Genomic DNA, 19,128 nt, shown 5'->3' with positions numbered 1-19,128 from the left:
GCAGCTGCAGGCACAGCCTGGCTGTCCCGGCCCTCGGGCTTCCACCTGCTGAATCCAGGCCTGGAAAGAGGCTGGAGCCAGGTGGGGGTCGGGCTCTTCTCCCAGGCGACCAGCGTCAGGACGAGAGGACACGGCCTAAAGCTGCACCAGGGGAGGGTTAGGCTAGATCTGTGCAGGGCCAGAAGTGTCTCTCCAACCCAATAAATTCCGTGATTCTGTGAAATTAGGGGGGAATTCCATCACAAGAAAGGGTGATTAGACATTGGAATGGGCTGCCCAGGGAGGTGATGGAGTCACCCTCTCTGGATGTGTTTAAGAAAAGACTGGATGTGGTTGGACTCAATGACCTCTGCGGTCTTTTCCAGCCTAAGCGATTCTGTGATTCTGTGAGACCGGGAGCTGTGCAGGGTCACCCGCAGGGTCACCCCGGCCACGGCCACTGCCGTGTCCCTGCTCCCGGCGCGGCCCCAGGCCCGTGTGAGGGGGGCGGGCCGGGGGCGGTGGGGGAGGCTCGGCCGGCGCGGCCGCCGCCGCCGGGGCCGATTGGCCGGGCGGGCTCGGCGGGCGGGGCCGGGCGGCGGCAGCGGGGCCGCGCTGCAGCCTCGGCCGGGGAGGCGCCGCTCTCGCACCGCTGAGGCGCTGCCGCCGCCGGGCCCAGGCGCGGAAGGAGGTAAGGGCCGCCCCCCGGGGGCATGGGCCGGGGGCGAGGGAGGGTGAGGGGCCGCGCTCGCAAGTGTCTCCTGCTTTTGCCCTTCCGCTCGCCCCGCTCTCCCTTCTCCTTCAGCCGCGGCTGCTGGGCGGGAAGGGCCGCGGCAGGGTTGGGAATGTCAGGGAGCGGGGCTGGCACATCACGGAGCGGGGCTGGGCACGGCTGGCGTTCCGCAGGGGCTGCCGCCGGACGCCGCAGCTTTAATATGCACGGAATAAACGCGGTCTGTGGCAATTCGTGATACGCAAACTGCAGCAGAGACTCCTTTAAACTGCTGCTGTCCGTGTCCAGTTTGCTGTCCGGGCAGGGAGACGAGACTAGATTGACACGGATTTAAAAAAATAAAGCCAAACAACAAAACAACAACGCACCTGCTTTATGGCGAGCTTAACCTCCAGAACCGCACGGTCCTGCCCACAGCCGTGGGGCTGGGAAGGCACGCGAGGCAAGTGCTCTTGGAGTTGTACATTCCTTTTTACATACGTCGGATCCCCTGGGGCAGCAGGCATGCCTTCGCTTTCTTCCGGGTTTCCTTCCCCTTTTCTTCTGGCAGCCTGGAAAATTTCCATCTTCCGAGGAGCAGGCAGCCTGTAAAACAACAGTTTTAATCACCTCATCCCGCTTTAAGTGCTGTGTTTCCCTACCTGTCTGTAGGACCGGTTTCCCTCCAGGAAAACGTGTACAGATGAACAGGATCAGATGGAGCACCTCAAAGCACATTTCTATCTAGAACTGTCCATCTTGGACTTTGTCTCTAACACCAGTGCCCCCCTTTTCATTACCTCAGTCTTGTTTTGCCCAGATGGGTCTGCCCAGTGTTTGCAGGCATATCAGCTGGGAAAGCACAGACTGTTGTGTGTCCAGAGCTGTTTACATAACAAACTAAAGAGCAGGTTCCTACTTCTGTCTTGCAGAGACACTTGGAAGGCAAAACTATCGTCACTATTTTTACTTGCCTGGTGAGAGTTGAATTTGATAGGGAACAAATGCATTAATTAGCTGGTGAGTTTGGATTGATCCTCTGATTCATGCTGTGGATACCGGGTAGTCTAAATATAGCAAGCATTTCATGTTCTCTTCTCAAGCTGACAGAAGTGAAAGCGAGCGTGGGTTTTACTAATTGACAGGCTTTTAGTTTGGGCCTGCTGTGTTTCACAGAAGGAAGTTAACCTGCTGCTGTTGCAAGTCAAGGATAGCATGAAAGAAAAAGCAGCTCCAGGAAGTAAACCAGGTTTTAAATACCTGTAAGTATGCTAAAATAAGGGTGTGATATTGCTATCACCCTGCAGTAAAATGAAAAATCCAAAGATTTCAAATAGTTCCATATTCAGCTGGTGCAACAACAGTGATTTCCAGAATATTCAGCCTTTTATCAAGTCAACAGTTAACCTCTAACTGCTACGTAAAGAAACCTTTCCTCTTTTCATGCAACCTAAGAATGGCATGAAAGATAAGCCCACAGCACCTGAAGCAACATGCTTTGAGCTGGGAACAACATGTTTATTGAAGGTCTTCTGAAAGCTCTGTCACTGCCATTTTCTACCAAAGCAACCCGTTACTAATTTACCTTTGATTGCATGTTTTTTGTGAGGACACAGACTTTTATCTAGCAACTTAAAAACATAGTTTTAACAAATATTTCAGATGTAGAGATGCAGTTGTGATTGGCTTGGGCAGAGGACAACAGCAAGGCACTCCAGCCCAGAATTAAAGTGTCTCTGGGGTACAGGTGTTGCTCTTTGCTGCTCAATTACATCAGATCACCCTATCTTTATTATTATTATTATTATTATTATTATTATTATTATTATTATTACTACTACTACTACTATTATTATTTTTCATTCACCATAAGCCTGGGTATATTTAGATCTTTTGTTGTCATATAATACTTCTCACTCATAATTTTGCCCTTAGCAAACTTTGAGTAATTAAATTAGAAATTCCTCACTGGGCTTATATCTTTAGTGTGGTTAGTTACAGTGATCTGTGTGGTCCAGTTTGAATTACTCCATTGCAACCACATGTAATTATTACGAACTGCATCCTTGGACTTGGGTGAAGTTGGGTGTTACTCTACAAACGATCAAATAATCCAATCTTTCTACACTTTTCAGCATGCTATGTGAGTCATCATTAGTGAATTTTTGTCTGTGCTGAGCCAAGTGGTGTGTTTGAATTTATCTGGACTGGAAAAGAGATCTGAGAAGCCAGTAGAAGATCTTGTCTGCCTGTGTTATCCCATTTCAGGGTTAGGTGGCAGAGAGCTTCAAGCCAGACAAAGCAGAAAATAGCTGCATGGGGTTTTTTGAGGGGGAAGTTTGTGTGTACAGTTGTGGATGTCCATGGATACACTCTTAGTAATCATTATTATAATTTTTTTAAAAAACACAATTAACTTAACAGCTCTGTGTTAAAAAGTATTGTTCAGGATCTCCATAAATGTGACAGAAACAAATATCATGTGCAGATAAAAAATTTAAAATCTAAGCATATATATTTTTCCTCCCTTTCCCCTGGGAGTCACAGTGCAGATATCTCAGCTGGTGTTTGCAGAGCATGCGTGATAAGCTCATTTTCTCAACCTTATCTCATATTTTCACATATTCATATTTTAGTATTATCATCACTCCCATTTACTCCATCTCGACCCCTTCAACCTCTGAAAACTCGGGATGTCATTCTGCAAGGGGCCAGCAGAAGTTCCTCCCTGGCTCCGTGTGCAGAGCTGGGGCTGGATGTGGGATAGTTTCCCGGTGAGTCACGCACATCCCGCTGCAGTCGCTTCCAGGGAGTGCTGTGCTCCGCATGATTAGCGGGCTCTCAGGGTGACATTGTTTCCTGAATGATGCAACTGAAAATTCCCTTTCCTGTGCTTCTTGTTTCCTGATCGATTTTCCCTCATTCTCTAAGACATCCCAGCAGCTGCGTACCTTTTGCTCCTGGTCCCTTTTCCCCTGCGAATCTCCGCGAGGACAAGTGATGTCCACAGCTACCCTAATTAACTTGGTACGGAATGGAGGGTTCCAAGTAAGAAGGAGAGCCGCGCTCACGTCCCGCCTCCTGCAGGACGAGAAGCGCCCCGCAGCCGCCTGCTCCATCTCCACCTGCGAGCGCCGCGCCTCCCGCTTCGACCCCGACGGCAGCGGGCGGCCGACCACATGGGACACCTTCGGCATCTGGGACAATCGCATCGATGAACCCATTCTCCTCCCACCCAGCATAAAGTACGGGAAGCCCATCCCAAAGGTGAGCCTGAGCAACGTGGGCTGCGCCAGCCACATCGGGAAGCGAAAGGAAAATGAGGACCGGTTCGATTACGCTCAGCTGACAGAGGATATCCTGTACTTCGCAGTGTACGATGGGCACGGCGGGGCAGCAGCTGCAGACTTCTGTGATAAGTACATGGAAAAATATATTAAGTAAGTTCTCATCAAGGCAATGTGTGTCAAATAAATTACAGCCGAGATTCCTTCTTTAATGGGTTGTACATTGTAGCTAATCCTCCCAGGTTATGTCGCCGCCTGTCCTTATGGGACAGCAGGAGCGCTGGGTGGAGCAGACATGCTATGAATGACCTAATGCGTTGGTATCCGTCCCATTGGGCAAGCCCAAAACAAGAGAAGACAAAAGCACAATTGTGCCCCCTGTCCAGGAAAGGTCTTGGAACACAGGGAGAGTGTGGACTAACAGTTTTCACACAGGCTCTCTGTAATTGCTGACCTATGGTTTGCTTACACTCTTATCTATCTATCTTATCCCTGAATGCTGGATAAGGAACTTAGCTATTTCCAAAATTACAGGATTATGCTTTCAGTGCACACGGTTAGTAAAATCACATTACCTTTCCATTCAGGTCCAGCATGATTCAGTGGGTACAGGGAGGAGATAGGACTGTGAAACAGATTGATCAGGATGTATATTTCTTGGAAAGAAGTTTAATTTCTTTGTTTACTTGCTTGCTTCCAGGGAATTTCTTGCTGAGGAGGAGAACTTGGAAAATGTTTTGAGCAAAGCTTTTCTAGAAATAGACAAAGCATATGAAAGGCATGCTAATCTCTCTGCTGATGGTAGGTAAAAAAAAATTCTACTCATATAAATATGGAGAATAAAGTTTGTTTTATTTGCTCAGTAGTTTTGCAGTAAAATGTCCAGAAGACTGGCTTGAAAACAATTTTACTTAACACAGGATTTTGCTCTGGTCACTTACTGCAAATAAAACAATTATGCTTTACCTCCTAAAAATTAAATAACTACTGTAAGTCTCAATCAAATTTACTGGAGGAGTTATGGATCTGAATGTTAGCATAATCATCAATGAATTTCTCTTAATGTGATTCTAAAAAGGATTATGTTTGTCAAGGTAGCAAAGAGTGATTTAGATTTGCAAGGACCGTAATTTTACTAGTAAGAAATGTGGAGAGGGGTGTTTTTGATTCTCTTTTTTTATTATTATTTTAGAGGTGGGGGGTGTGTGCTTTTATATGTTTGCTTTAAAGCTGTTAGTCCCGTGGATTAAAAGCAACAGTGTCAAAGTTCCCCTTCCTAACTTGGCTGCTGCACCTGAGGAGGAACATAAGCCAAAATTAATGAAGTCCATATTGCTTCTGTACAAACAGAATCACAGGAGTAGCTGAGTGGGAAAGGGAAAAAAGCAGTGAAGAGGAAAACAAGTTTGGCCGTGGTAAGGCTGTGGTAAAGCTGGTACCAGCTCTTTTAGACTCCCATTTAATCCTGGCTGTTAATGAAATTCTTGTATATGTGTCTAGAGACTAAGTACCTCTGAAGTTCCAGTTGCAGCAAGCAGAGCTTATAGTGAGTCACTTAGGAAGGGAGATAGAAGTACCTGTCCCAGTTCTGTCACAGGAGCTTTCTCAGCCATGAGATACAATTTTTGAGAATAAGTTTAGCCAGTTTTAAAAAGAAAACCCCAAACAAACCAAATTAAAAAAAAAAAAAAGAAAAAAAACAACCCAAACAACAAACACCTACCCACAACAGAAAAAAACCCAAACAAAATCCCCCACAAACAACCAAATGAAAAACCTGTCCCTGTGCTGGTGCAGGCACAGGCAAAATAGCTGAGGTTTTACCACAAAAACAGAAATTGTAAAAGTCTTCTCTCCAAGAAAGACTAGAAACCAAGAAACCCTGTATGGACTGAAGTGATACTGTATTCTCAAGCTGCTTTTCTGAAGCACTGGTTGAATACAGTCAAGTAATGGGGTGACTTTCTGCACTTTAATTGCTAGATGAATCTAGGTAGGCTCAAATGCAGATCAGGTAGCCTGACTGCTGCAGCACTGCCTCTTACCTTAGCCTGCACCAAGGATCAGGAAAAAAGTCTCAAGCTCTGAGATGCAGCCCTTAAAAAAGGAGGATCAGATCTATAAGGGTAATTTTCCTATTGCATTTTGTGTTGTAAAAAAGACCAGAGTTAATTTTGACCTATGAGCTGAGTTTTAGCTGGGCTCTTGAGAGACATCAGCAGAGCAGATGTGCTTTTTATCCCACAGCCTCTTTGCAAATGTATTTTCTTACCAACCCAAATCCAAGACAGTATTTGAGTACAAGTTTGTGTGCTTCCCTGGATCAGGCCCTTCCATTTTCAGCTCTAATTGTCCCCTTCCCTGCCCCTTTGTGTGTATGACAACTCTTGGTTTGGCTCATTGTAGTGACCTCTGTGTCAGAGCAGCTCCTTGAGGAGAAGGACTGAGAACTGTACTGGATGTATTATTCTGTTTTTTCTGAAAACTATTTTAAATCATAACAGTTTGTAAGTGAGACTTACAGAATTGGATAAGAACAATATTTGACAAACTGTGCAGCAAGCAGAGCATTTTAGAACTGCTTATAGGATTTTTTTCATAACCAATTAACTGGTGCTGCTTAATGCCAGAAAATGTATGCAATGGTTTCCAGGATACTGCACAAGCCCCCTTCATTAAAAAAGCAAAATAGAGGGTAAAAGAGTTGCCAAACATCCACAGGGGCCACGCTCTGGCAGGCACTCGGTGTTTCTCAGGCTGAGCACCTGCAAGCTCTTGCAGGAACCTCGGGGATCTAAGAGAGCCCATTGTTCTTGGCTGAAAATCAAGCTCTAAGGCAAAGAATGGAGTAACAGGGTGCAAAGTCAAGTTTGGATTTCTGAACAGATTAAACTTCTCGCATATCTGTTGTTAAAGTAACTCAATACTTTGTTGACTGCTTTGTGTGGATATTTTTGTTGTTGCTGATGTTTTGAAAGTTACATAAAATTTCAGTGCTTGGTATGTGTCTTTTTTAGAATCCTGCTTCCAAACTGATTCAGTTTGCCAGCAAAATTTCTGATTAAGTGTGGCTATTCTGGATGTGACAGTCAAGACAGTTGCTAGAGTATCTTGAAGTTGGTGGTTGATTGTGTAATTTGGTGTATCTGGGTTACACTGGATGCTCCCCAAGTCTGACCTCCTTTTGAAACCTGGCCATAGCTGATGAAGTGCAAAATAATAGCTTTGACTTGGTCCAGCAGATGACCCTTCCAGGGCTCACTCCCTTCACTGTCTGCAAAAACAAACAGTGCACATTAAGGATGTCCAGCTCTTTACTAACACACAGCCAGCTCTAAAACTTGTACCTGGGTGTTTGAAGGAAACTAAACCCTGGGACAAATCCCTGTAGCCAAAATGGCATGTTTGAGGCATTGTTTATAGTACTATTTAAGGGGTAAGCCCTTACATAAGGCATAAATTTAACAGGACTAGAGCAGTCTCCTTGGGAGACCCCAGCTATGTCTTCAAGGGCATGGCCTTCTGTAGGTCACTTAACAATGATACAGTATTTGAAATTATAGATAGAAAATACATAGCATGGTAGTTCCTGTGAGCTTTCAATAATAAAAATGGTTTATGAGTGTGTTCCAGGCACTGCTGCTGTGTCTGGCATGCAGCTCACCAGTGCTATTGCCAGCTGTATTGGCCTGCTGGGGCCTGCTGCAGTAACCCCTCTGACAGTGACCTATACCTGCTGTTTCACACAAAAGCATAAGAAACTTGCTGTAGGCAGGTCTGGGATAATCTCTGCTCTGCCTGAATCCTGTGTAATCATTAACAGCTTAGAGCTATGTCTGAGCCCTGAAGCTTGGTGTTTGATACCTCTTCAAAAATGCGTTTTCATTCATGTCCATGCATTTAAATAGAGGCCAGTCACTTTCAAATCACTGCTAAAGTTAGGTATAGAACATAAAGGAAGCTCACATCCAACAAATGACATTATCCATGGCCCCCAGAGATGGGCAGAATTTTCTGCTATTTTTTACCAGCCGTAAAACCTAAAACATAAAGGCTGAAAAGCTTTGCTCAGCAAGGATAGAAACAAGAAATTAAATTCTGTGCTTGAGGAAATTTGAGCATTTCCCTGAAGAAATGTAAGACAAACCCTTTCTTGGCCTACTGGAATCCTACCAGGTATTGTTACTGCTTCTGTTCACTGTGAGCCAGAGAAAACAAGAGGGAGTTTGTCCATCAACCTCCACATTCAGTGCATCCAACTCCAATCACATTGGCCACTCACATCTGGAATAGCCATCTTGTTAAAACAGAACCAGGTATTAACTTTTCTACCCATGTTTGAAAGGATTCTAATTGTTGAATCTTATTGTGCTGACAAACAGCAGAAGTTATTTTAAAGTAATTCTATTTTTAAAGTAATGTTTGTTTTGTTGGGTTTTTTTAAGTTACCGTTCAAAAATTATTTTCATTTCTTTAAATATGTTAACCTGCAACACTGAGGGAAAGGGAGAGCTGCAGAAATTGTACTTGAATATTTAATAAATTTGTCAGCATTGTAAAGGCAGCCTTTTTATCCAAGGGCTCTGATTATTACCTGATCAATTTAGAAGACACTAATTAAAATATTAAAGGTATGTTTGTTTTGGCTATTTCCCATTAGTCAGAACAATTTATAAACTTCTATCCAGTGCCTTTAAGATGGCCTCATTTCATTTGGCACTGGTTTGAACTCCCCATATTGGTGTAATTACCTTGAGGGAGCAGATATTCTTCAGTGGCCACTCTTGCCATATAGGAGACAGCTGGTCCTCTAGCATTGATAAAATTCTTCATTTGATAGGTTGGTTGGTTACTTATCTCCATAGGGGAGACTAAATTTAGATTTTATTTGGGCTGAATTTAAACTGGTTTTGTCACACAGTTTTAGTGAGAAGGTGAGAACACTGGCAATTCCCCAGAAATACCAAGGCTGATTTACCAAGGCCAAAGATGCAGGTGCTTCCTACGTGACCTGCACAGGGCAGTGCAGGCAGACCTGAGAGTGACTGACTCCACCTCCTGTTCTGCAGCCCTTATTCTTGCATCTCCAGTGTTGCAGGTTTATTTTGTTTGAACAAAGTCCCTGGGTGAATTTCCTATTTGCCTCTGTGTGCGTGTTATTTGTGGCAGACACTGTACCTGGTCAGCAGCTCTAGAACTGGAGGCCCTGGACACTTTAAGCTGGGCTTCAGTGGAAAAAGAGATCTGCTTAATTTTGTCCCAGGTGAAGGAGTCCAGCGGTTCCTAGCCTGGACTACTGGAAGGTTTCCACATCCTCTTTGTCACATTAGTTGAGATGACTTGCAGTAGAAGTTGTCCAGTGAGTGTTAAGAACCTATTGAAAGATCTTAGTTTTATAGTGATATTGTTAGGAAAACAAACTCTTTAATTGTTAAAACCAATACATGTGCTGATGCAACATATTTTGTGTTAAACTAGTAGCAGTTGTAGAAAAGCATTAGAAATGCAATCCCATCATCATTCCTGTGGTTTTGAACTGTGCTAGAAATCACATAATGCTACATCTGGCTTCATGCATGTTCTTGCATCCCTACCCAGAGCATGAACTGGATCCAAGGAAGAGATTGTGAGCAGCATGTATTTTTTCCTAGGAGTGCTATTTAACTAATAAACATATAAAGTTCAAGTCACTACCAATATATTTTACCAATATATTTTTCTTTAGTACCAGCCCTTGATTTTGTGATAGCAGCTCTTTTCATTGGGAGTTTGCACTGAAAAGATGCAGATTCACCTGAATTCCAAATATTTCCAGTCTTCTGTGAATTGAAGACTACGATTTAACTTTTCATATGTTTCTCAGCATAGTTCTAAAACCACAGAATGAAATGGGAAAGTAGCAGCAGTTCTGCATTAATTTTAATGTCTATATAAAAGGTATCTTCTGTAAAATAAAAAGGTAGTTTAACATAAGTTGCTCTATTTCACTTGTTCTAACTGTTGGCTAAAACAGGTATTTTACTGGTTCTACTAAAATTTCTAATTGCACTGGTACTTTTTAATATCTTATTTTCATAATGTGCCTCAAAGTGACCCTGCACTGGGCTAGTCCTTGCTTCAGATGAGAAACAGGATGTCAGTGCCCACCAGTGCCACCAGTCAGAAGCTGCCACATCCAGTTTCCAGTGTCCCAGCCTGCATGGCCCTGGCACAGTCTAAGGTGTGACCATGGCCACTGATGGTCACCTCTGACCTGCTGGTTCAGCGTTCAGCTAAACCCAGTCCTCGCTGCAGTAATAATACCTGTTTTAAATAATAACACCAGCTTAATTAACACCTGTTTGTGAGGGTTTGTGTTTGGGTTCTTTTGATTCATGGACTCGCTTCTTTCACTGCACAACAAGGCTCAATGCATCTTCCAGGGCTTGGTGACTTCCGTTTACTCCCAGCCCCGTTTGACTTACAGGGTGCTGAGACCTCACAGGGTTGGGGAAGGAGGCTGTAAAGATCTCACAGCTCTTGCATTTCTGTTGCTACCTGTTGGCATCTGGTCAGATTTGGGGCTGCCTGGCATTCCTTGGGGTCAAACACAAAGTCCTGTCTCAAATCTGTCCCCGGGACTGCGGGGCCAGAGGTAGGAGCACATGTAGTTGTAGCTGATCTCTGCAGAAGCAGTGGTGGAAAGACAGTGACATGTTAACTGTTAATACATGAAAACAAGAATATAACTGGGGAGTCACATTCCTAAGCAAGCCCAAAACTCATCTCAAATTGGCTTGCTTTGAAAAACCAGAACTACTGGAAAAGCCCAGAATGCAGGTGACCTACAGAGGGCCTTTCAAGGGAAATTGCATTGGCTGTAGATGCAAATGTATTCCAGGCAGTAGCTGGTCCTGTCCAGACATTTTGATGTAATAGGTCAAGTTAGCAGAAGCTTTCCAGGCCTCACTTGCTGGGTTTCCTCTGCAGAATCTGCAGGTAGAGACAATAACAACTGTAAAGTGGGACTTGCCCTTTCAAAAAGCAAAGAAAATTAGGAAAGCTGGGCAGTTTTTCTGGCATTTCTTCACTGCAGCTGATACAACAGATCTTTTTCCTGAAATAGGCACTTACATTTCTCTTTTTCAAGAGTTTCTTTTTTTTTTCTTTTCCTTTTTTTTTTCTGTTTTTCTCCAGTCCATTGTAGCAATTGAAATGAGAAGCCCTCAAATCTGCCTGCATGAGTGAATCCAGGCAGGTCCCTGAGTGCAGTCAGCCAGCTCAGCTCACTCCCTTGCCCTGCAGGGGAGGGCAGCACCAGGGCTCTATTTTGCACTCACAGTGAACCCCTGCCAGGTGATCCCAGCAGTGCCCCGGGACGCTTCCCAGACAGCCACTGCCACCTGCATCAGTTTGCAGGCACAAGGCAAGGCTGAATCTCAGAATCCAGCTTCACCTTTTGCACTGGGACCTCCAACAAGGTGACAGGGAGCACCTTTCCTGGAAAAAGGCAGGAAGCCAGTTGGCTGAATCCCCCTCTGGGGGAAGCAGAGGGGGAGTAACAGCTCTGACAGCAATAGAAGGATGCCACAGACTGATCTACTGCTTCCCTCTGGTGGAATTACAGTTACTGTAACTATAATTTATAAATTACTGTAACTATAATTTATCAATTACTATATAATTGCCCACTTCACCACCTAAAAGAAAGAAAGAGCCATGACCCTTATGGTGACCTACTTGTGCAGTCACTATGCCCAGGGATAAGGACAATAACCCTGTAATTTGAGGCGAGCTCATGGGGCTGAAAAACTGCTACAAACTGAAAGGAAGCTACTGTACCTTGTACTGCTTTTATCCCACTTGCCCTGTTTGCATAGAGCCATGTTGTTGCACAGAAACACTTCATCCTTCCCCCTTCCCCTCTCTTCCTCCAGCCCTACATGCATGCATGTTTGCTACTTTTTTTTTTTTTTTTTGTATGTGTAAATTTAGTTTTAACTTCAAAGCAGTTACTTGCTGATTAGGTAGAGCACAAGTTATCTTTATTTTACCAATTGAAACTGTTGCTGTTATAAAGGGCTCCACTCTTTGAGGCAGTGCTAAAACTTCTCTCTTTGATGACATTCGTAGCAACTCTGCTGAGCTCTGGGACCACTGCAACGGTGGCTCTGCTCCGGGATGGAATTGAGCTGGTTGTGGCAAGTGTGGGAGACAGTCGTGCTCTGCTGTGCCGGAAAGGAAAGCCCGTGAAACTCACCATTGACCATACCCCAGAGAGAAAGGAGGAGAAGGAAAGGTACCTGCAGGCTGATGATGTGGCTTCCCAGAGCACAATGGACTTCTGCTCTGCTGCTGGGTTGGGCCATAAAGAAAGCAGAGTTGAACATAGAGCCCTTAGACCGCTCAGAGCTGGCAGTAAGCTCCAGCCACTGGGTCCCTTTTAGAGGACCAGGGATGTGGAAAGACCTCCATGAGCATAAGATCTCAGCAGTAAGATCAGCATCACTGAGATTGAGAACACAGCTATGACCACCAGGTTCAGACTTGTGCAAAAGTGCCAAGTTAGAATCAACTCAGAACCTGAGGAAATGCACTGTGGTTCCCAGGTCAGGACTCAGCCCACCAAGACACATCACTTCCATAGAGCCCTTCAAACAGCTAAAGCCAACCCTCAGCCCCCCAGCACAGGCTCTCCATACATCATTCCTCATTCTAGCTACTGACAGATATAGAGGATATAGATAGGGGTAATGGTATGAAGCAGTAACTCATTTGCTTTTTCTTTTGTGCTTCTGGACAGGATTAAGAAGTGTGGTGGCTTCATTTCCTGGAACAGTTTGGGACAGCCTCATGTGAATGGTAGACTTGCAATGACACGGAGCATAGGAGATTTGGATCTTAAAAACAGTGGTGTGATAGCCCAGCCAGAAACAAAAAGGGTCCAGGTAAAAGAAGGTCTGGTTTACAGGGACAGCAGCACTTGGACTAAGGGCTTCATAGGTATTTGATGCAGTGGTGGTACCCACACAACACAAGTCCAGGTGAAGCCTGATGGCTATGCATTGTTTTTTACTGAAATAACCAGAGAACAACTCTCATTAAGTTGTTTCAGATTAACACTAACAGGACAGAAAGGAATCTGGTACTAAATTCAACCAGATCAACTTCTAAATCTCACTTCTCACAGCAAAATATATGATGAGGGAAGAAAGGTAACCATGATATGTATTACAGCTGTTAGTCTGTTTGGGTCCTGTGGTCAAATGAATAATTTTGAGGCTAATGCTGGTATAAAACCATCACTGAGAACTGGGTGGGATATGGATGGGCTGCCATCAAAAAAGTAGGATGTATAGAATTTGCACAGTTGAGAGGAAGAGGGGCAGGAGGAAAGGACAGCTGCATGTATCTTACCGTGGCTCTGTAGTCATCTAGAAAACAAACACCAGAAGGTATTCAACTTCCACTTTGGCAGGAAGCTCTCCTGTCAATTCATGTTCTGTTTGTTACTTTTCCCCAATGCACCTCCCAGGGCCCTAAGAACTTCTATTGCTTTGGTCCCAATAGAGTGCCACCCATGAGGGGTTTAGGGAGATGACTGCAGTGCTGTCGTGTCTTCCTTGAAATCCTCAGCTTCAGGAGAAATTTTGCAGGAGAGCACACAGCACCCTAAGAAAATAAAAAAGTGTTTTTCAAGAGTGTAAAACCATGGGGGCCATTCCCTTGCCTTGCAGCACTCACCCAGGTCATGCACTCCCTGTGCCTCTGTTGCAGCTGCACCACGCAGACGACAGCTTCCTGGTGCTGACCACCGATGGCATCAACTTCATAGTGAACAGCCAGGAGATCTGCAACTTCATCAGCCAGTGCCATGACCCTGCTGAGGCCGCCCACGTGGTCACTGAGCAGGTAATGCCAGCGCTGCTCTGGGCACCAAGGGCTCCTGGTTGGGCTGGTTTGGCTTAAAAAACTAGGGTTTTGTTTACATAATACCACACATTCAACTGAATTGAATGGTGTTGGATGAGACACTCACCATTCCTGCTGGCCAGCCTTTTCCTTACCCTGGGTCTTGCCACATCCTTGCCAGGCATCACATCAATTACCTTGTTTAGCTCACTGTCCATTGAACTGCATGGGATTGTAACTGCAGCTTCTGCCTGTGCTGAAAATGTCATTGTCATAGACAGAAATGGCCAGTTTCTGACCACGGTTCTGGATGGTAGCATATCCTATGGGAAGCTCTGGGGCAAATCAGAATGGAGTATCAGGGTTGGGAAGGGTCAAGGGAGTCTTGGGCCTCAGGGTCTGTCTGTCCTAGGTGAAGCCAGACATTGTTTCCCTTTCCAAGCGAGACACCGATGCTGACACTTTGTTTCTTCTCTCAGGCAGCGCAGTTTGGCTCTGAAGACAACAGCACAGTTGTCATAGTGCCATTTGGAGCTTGGGGCAAGTACAAGAACGGGGAGATTACCTTCTCCTTCAGCCGCAGTTTCGCTTCCAGCGGGAGGTGGGCGTGAAGACAACGCCGCAGCGATCATTTCCTGCCGTCACCTGGACACAGTGTGCTACAGGAGAACACCTCCATCTGTTCCTAGGCTGACTCAGTGTCTTGTCCATCTCTTCTGTTCCCAGTGTTAGAAGATGCCACTGCTCCCTTGGTGCGTAGTGCCCGTTGTTGCTTACGGCTGACCGTGTCTCGCTGCCCGCGTCATTCCCGGCGGCATCGCGGCAGCGTCCTGGGTTTGTCGCCCCAGCAGCTCCACACATCAATTTGTTCACATAGACGAGGTTCTGGGCTTTCACCTGAGGCTGGAGGGGGTGCACAGTCATTTCATGCCTACCTGTACTCCTCAGAACCCTCAGCTCCCTGGCAGCTGTGAGTCCCTGTGCCACATGCTGGCTTCCTTGTCCGATAAAACACAGGGGAACAAACGCACAATGTTCTTAGGTAGACAGAAAGAGGGTTTGTTGTCTTCTTCTGCTGCAGCCACCTGAAACTCCCCTGTGCTCCAGGAGAAGTGGGTGAAAAATAAAGGAGAAATTTCAGAATGTTTAGGTTCTGATGCCAGTGGCATTTGGTGTAGCTGTACAAGTTCCTGAGACAGTGCTGCTTTGTGCTCTCACTGCCATCATCCGTGATCCTCTAGCTCCAAGGAGACAGACCAGGCTGGAGCCATGTGCTGTTGGACAGATGGGAACCTTTCTCCATTGGGTCCAAAGCCTGTGCAGTCTCTGTGGACCATGCAGCAGCCCTTTGCACTGTCTTCTCTTTGCTGTCAGTGCCTGACAGAAGCACAGAGGAGGGAAAAAGACGCACAGTTTTGATATCCAGAGACTCGTCAACTTGAATTTCTTTTTTTTTTTTTAATAAAGAAAATAAGGTAATTTCAAAGAGTTTACTCTTCAAGATCTGATGTGTAAGACAGTTTATTTCTTCATACATACATGAAGATTTTCCTGCCCTCTGCTGAAGGTGTCGGAGTTAGTTGTGATCCCTCATGTCTCTTCATGGTACACCAGGAGATATAAATTGCCCCAAACAAGCTAAAGAAAGGAGGGAGCATTATAACAATGTAAGGTAATTTTTGTAAATTTTGGGCATTGTTTTGAGTAGATATCAGATATTCAGATGCCAGAAAGGAATTTTATACTTAAAGGAAGTGTTTCCACTTCCCTTCTTGGAGGGGAATCTGTATCCAGTGAACATGGGGTGACCAGAGCCCTGATCCAGCTCATATCACTGCTGTGACATGGACTGCAGGCGACATGTTGGCACAGGTGAAGATCTGTCCTGGTGTGCCTCATTCAGACCTCTTCCTTCCTCTATTCCATGTCAGCTGTCAGCTCCTGTGGCAGTAAAATATGGGCAGAGAAGAATTGGTCTTTTCTCAGACTTGCCACAGTATTTTTCCTTCTCTGGATGCTTCCAATAGCACAATTGTAAAAACAAAACAAAAGAGAAGTTGCCTGATGCTAAATCACCTTGTAAAAAAAAAAAAAAAAAGAAAAAGCATTCTGAGGTGCCTGGACTGATTCTGATTTTCCAGTGTGAAATACATATTTTTATTACTTTTATCCCTTTCCTTCAGTCCAGGGTTAGCCCTTAGGCAGTCAAGTCCATTAGTTTTTCCTTGTCTGTGGTGGAAGGCCCAGCAGAGCACCATGTGGTACTGACAGCATTAAGTACTGGGTGTGCAGAGTGCCCTGGTTTTGTCCGTCCCATCACTTGGTGTGGTGTGCACAATGTCCTTATTTGGGCTGTAACTGCAGTGGTGTGTGTAAATCTCTGCTGTACTGGATGCTGGTGCCCAGGCCTGTGCAGTGAGCACACCACTGGTTTACAATCCTAATTCCCTCTCTCTCCTCAGATTTTCCCCAGAGTCTGGGTTCAGTGTTCACCTGAGGTCAGGATGGTTGCTGTTGGGGGGTTTTATTTCTCCTAACAGCACAGTTGTCTTCTTGGGGGAAGGATCCATCCATAACTTCTTTGAAATTTTGCCAAGGATGGGATAGGACAAAGCTCTGTGAAACAGAGGGTGATTAGATTCAGGTGCATTGGTGGTTGCTATTGCTGCTTCTCTACTATCACAGAACACTTGGGTTGGGAAGGACTCCCAGGCACCATCTCACCTCCAGTCCTTTCTATTGGATCCATTGCTTTCTTTGTCCAGTTTCTTTTTCACTCCTGGGGCAATTCCTGTCATTGCTGCTGTTGTTTGAGTCCTGCCTCAAGCCCAGCCCTCTCAGAGCACTCAACTGAGGCTCAGTGGCACAGGCCAGGCCCCAGTATGGGGCAAAAGCAGCTGGTTTTCACTGGGGTGGGCAAGGCACCCCTCCATCGGGTGACACACCGGTTTGCCAGGGTTGGTGCCCATTCAGGTGTAAAGTCCCAGGCTCTGGGTGGTGATACCTGTGCTAGGAACCTGCCCAAATCCTTCCACACACCCTGCCAGCCAGGGAACAGCTGCCTCAGGGTGCATTTCAGTGTTGCCTCACCCAGAAATCTTCTCTTGTACCATGATGACACCAGATTCCACCAACCCCATGATGTGCCAACAGTGTCAGCAGCATTAGCAGCTCATGTAAGCATGAACAAGGACCCCTGGACCCTGCACAATCATCCACACCAATCCAGAGCGAGGAGAGGGAGATGTATTCCCTCATCCTCTTGTGGAGACAAGACAGTTCCTGCAGCTCAGCAAGGCCATCCATGCCAGGACACAGCCCAGAGCCACTGTTTGTATAAACACATTCCCAGCTTCAGCCTTATAGAGGATAAGCAGTGCAGCCAGCAAACTCCCTGACTCCTGCAGGAGGTTGTGGCTGCTGCAGCAATAACACAGTGGATACAAAGCTGCTGCTGTCCGTGCCCCATGTTAGGTGCCAAAAAGGACCATGGAAGATGAACCCTGGCTGAACATCAGCTGCCCAAGCTGCTCTTATCACTCCCCTTCTCAGAAGAGTGGGGGCTGGAGCCAGAAAATAAAATTAAAAGACCCCAAAACCTGGTCAAGATAAAGATTATTAATAAAGAGTGTTACCAGCCCCTTTTGAGGTGCCAATACACTGCCCAGCATTGTGAGGATGCTGTGGGGAGAGGAGCTCCATCCCAGCCAGGCCCAATAAACACTTTAGGTTTTCCATCCGGTCATTAGGCCTCCTGCAGCCCATGGCAGCTCTGCAAGCAACCAGCTCCACTGTACTCCCCCAGGGACTGGCAAGATCCTCCTGCACAGCAGAGCCCCTTCAGCTTGAGGACAAAGAGCAAATTGTTCTAAAACGACAGCTGCCTGCCAGAGAGGTTTATTATTCCAGGACAGTGAAGGATCTCACACTTTGAATGAAACAAAATGGAATGTTTGCTCTCTAGCTCACTGTCTTTCCTGTGCATCTGAGTTCTCAACAAAAAGAGTATTTTTTTGTTTATGATAGACTGAACCAAACATTAGGGGTGACCTCCTGAGCAAACTGAAAAAAAATGTTCACTTTTTTCTACCTTTTAGGGGATGGATTCTGAAATCCATTGGATTTGGTAAGAATATTCTCCTGCCTGAACATGCTCCCTGGAGCAGTGGAATCTCTCTCTGTACAGGCACTGTAGGAGGGTGGGCTATGGGTGCAGAAAGGCAAAAATGCTGTCCAGCCAAGTATTCATTTTTACTGTGAGGATATGGAAAGCACGGGGGTGGCCTCATGTTGCTGGAGGATTTACTAGGAGAGGTGTTGAGGCTGCAGATGGATTTCCAACTTAAGTCTCCCCGCCACTTGCAAAGATGGGGGTTTCATGCTTTATAGAGGGAACTCCCAAAAAAGTAATTTGCAGCCTGGATTTAGGAGAGCTGGTCTCTCTGGGTGATGAATGTAGCACAGGAGACTGAAATGAGGCAGAGATACAGTAATTAATTGAATATAGGCCTTCATTACAGTTAGTCCCTCTGGGCTGAAATGCTTAGGGCTGGAGAATAATCCTGGAGCAGCTGAAAATGGGCGTGTGGAGAGAAATCAGCAATATCACTGCTTTTTATATATTTGGAAAATGAGAGGAGCTTAGACTCACCACAGGATTTCTGCTGCGTTCCCTGGGATCAGGGTTCCATGAGCCATGTTTTCTGTCTCAGCTGGTGGATGTGCAGTGGTAAAAGACATTGGGATTCTTAGCTAAGGGAGAAGCACAAAACAACAGCTATGAGTGAAACTGGTTTAATAATAATTTATTTTAAAACCCTTCAGTTGGGCACTGCCAGGTCACTGCTCACTCACCCAAGAAGCCAAATGTACAGTACAAGAACACTCTGGGCATTCCTTGGTTCCAAACTGCTGTTCTGAATGCAGAGATACCCATCAGGTGCCCTCTTGACCTGGGATATGGAGTGCTTGGGCAGTGATGCCTGTCATAACTTTCTTACAGACTTAAGTGCAATCATGCACATTTATTACATGCTTTGCCTTGGGGCTGTGTGTAATTTCTGTGGTTTGATGTTTATCTTTGGTGTAATCAGTGGTCAAATTTCATCTACTATGAAATTTTATAGAGGTGCCCATCTCGCCTTTTTTTTTTTCTTTAGAAATGTTTTTCCATCTTCATAAACTCAAAGCTACAGTAGAGCAGCTAAGTCTGTACTGGAATGCTTATAAGATCTTTCAATAAAGAATTGGCTTCTAGGA

At 45.5% G+C, this 19,128-nt stretch overlaps 1 protein-coding gene across 1 annotated transcript; it reads left to right on the top strand.

Annotated features, from left to right (window-relative positions):
• The first annotated feature begins 589 nt into the window (after positions 1-589).
• PPM1K (protein phosphatase, Mg2+/Mn2+ dependent 1K) lies at positions 590-19,128 on the top strand. Its single transcript, XM_036382656.2, has 7 exons — positions 590-670; positions 3,623-4,131; positions 4,679-4,779; positions 12,091-12,256; positions 12,761-12,905; positions 13,735-13,869; positions 14,349-19,128. The coding sequence occupies exons 2-7, from the start codon at positions 3,692-3,694 to the stop codon at positions 14,478-14,480; spliced, it is 1,119 nt and encodes a 372-aa protein (XP_036238549.1). The 5' UTR covers positions 590-670; positions 3,623-3,691; the 3' UTR covers positions 14,481-19,128.

Source organism: Molothrus ater, chromosome 4 (genome assembly GCF_012460135.2).
Source record: "Molothrus ater isolate BHLD 08-10-18 breed brown headed cowbird chromosome 4, BPBGC_Mater_1.1, whole genome shotgun sequence".
NCBI classification, from domain to species: Eukaryota; Metazoa; Chordata; class Aves; order Passeriformes; family Icteridae; genus Molothrus; species Molothrus ater.
This window is presented reverse-complemented; position numbering and strand designations above follow the sequence as displayed.

Excerpts from the sequence above, each read along its gene's own strand:
- PPM1K (XM_036382656.2), top strand. The coding sequence starts at position 3,692 with ATGTCCACAGCTACCCTAATTAACTTGGTACGGAATGGAGGGTTCCAA. Across the intron at positions 12,257-12,760 it reads AGAAAGGAGGAGAAGGAAAG|GATTAAGAAGTGTGGTGGCT; the intron begins GTACCTGCAGGC and ends GCTTCTGGACAG. Across the intron at positions 13,870-14,348 it reads CCCACGTGGTCACTGAGCAG|GCAGCGCAGTTTGGCTCTGA; the intron begins GTAATGCCAGCG and ends TTCTTCTCTCAG.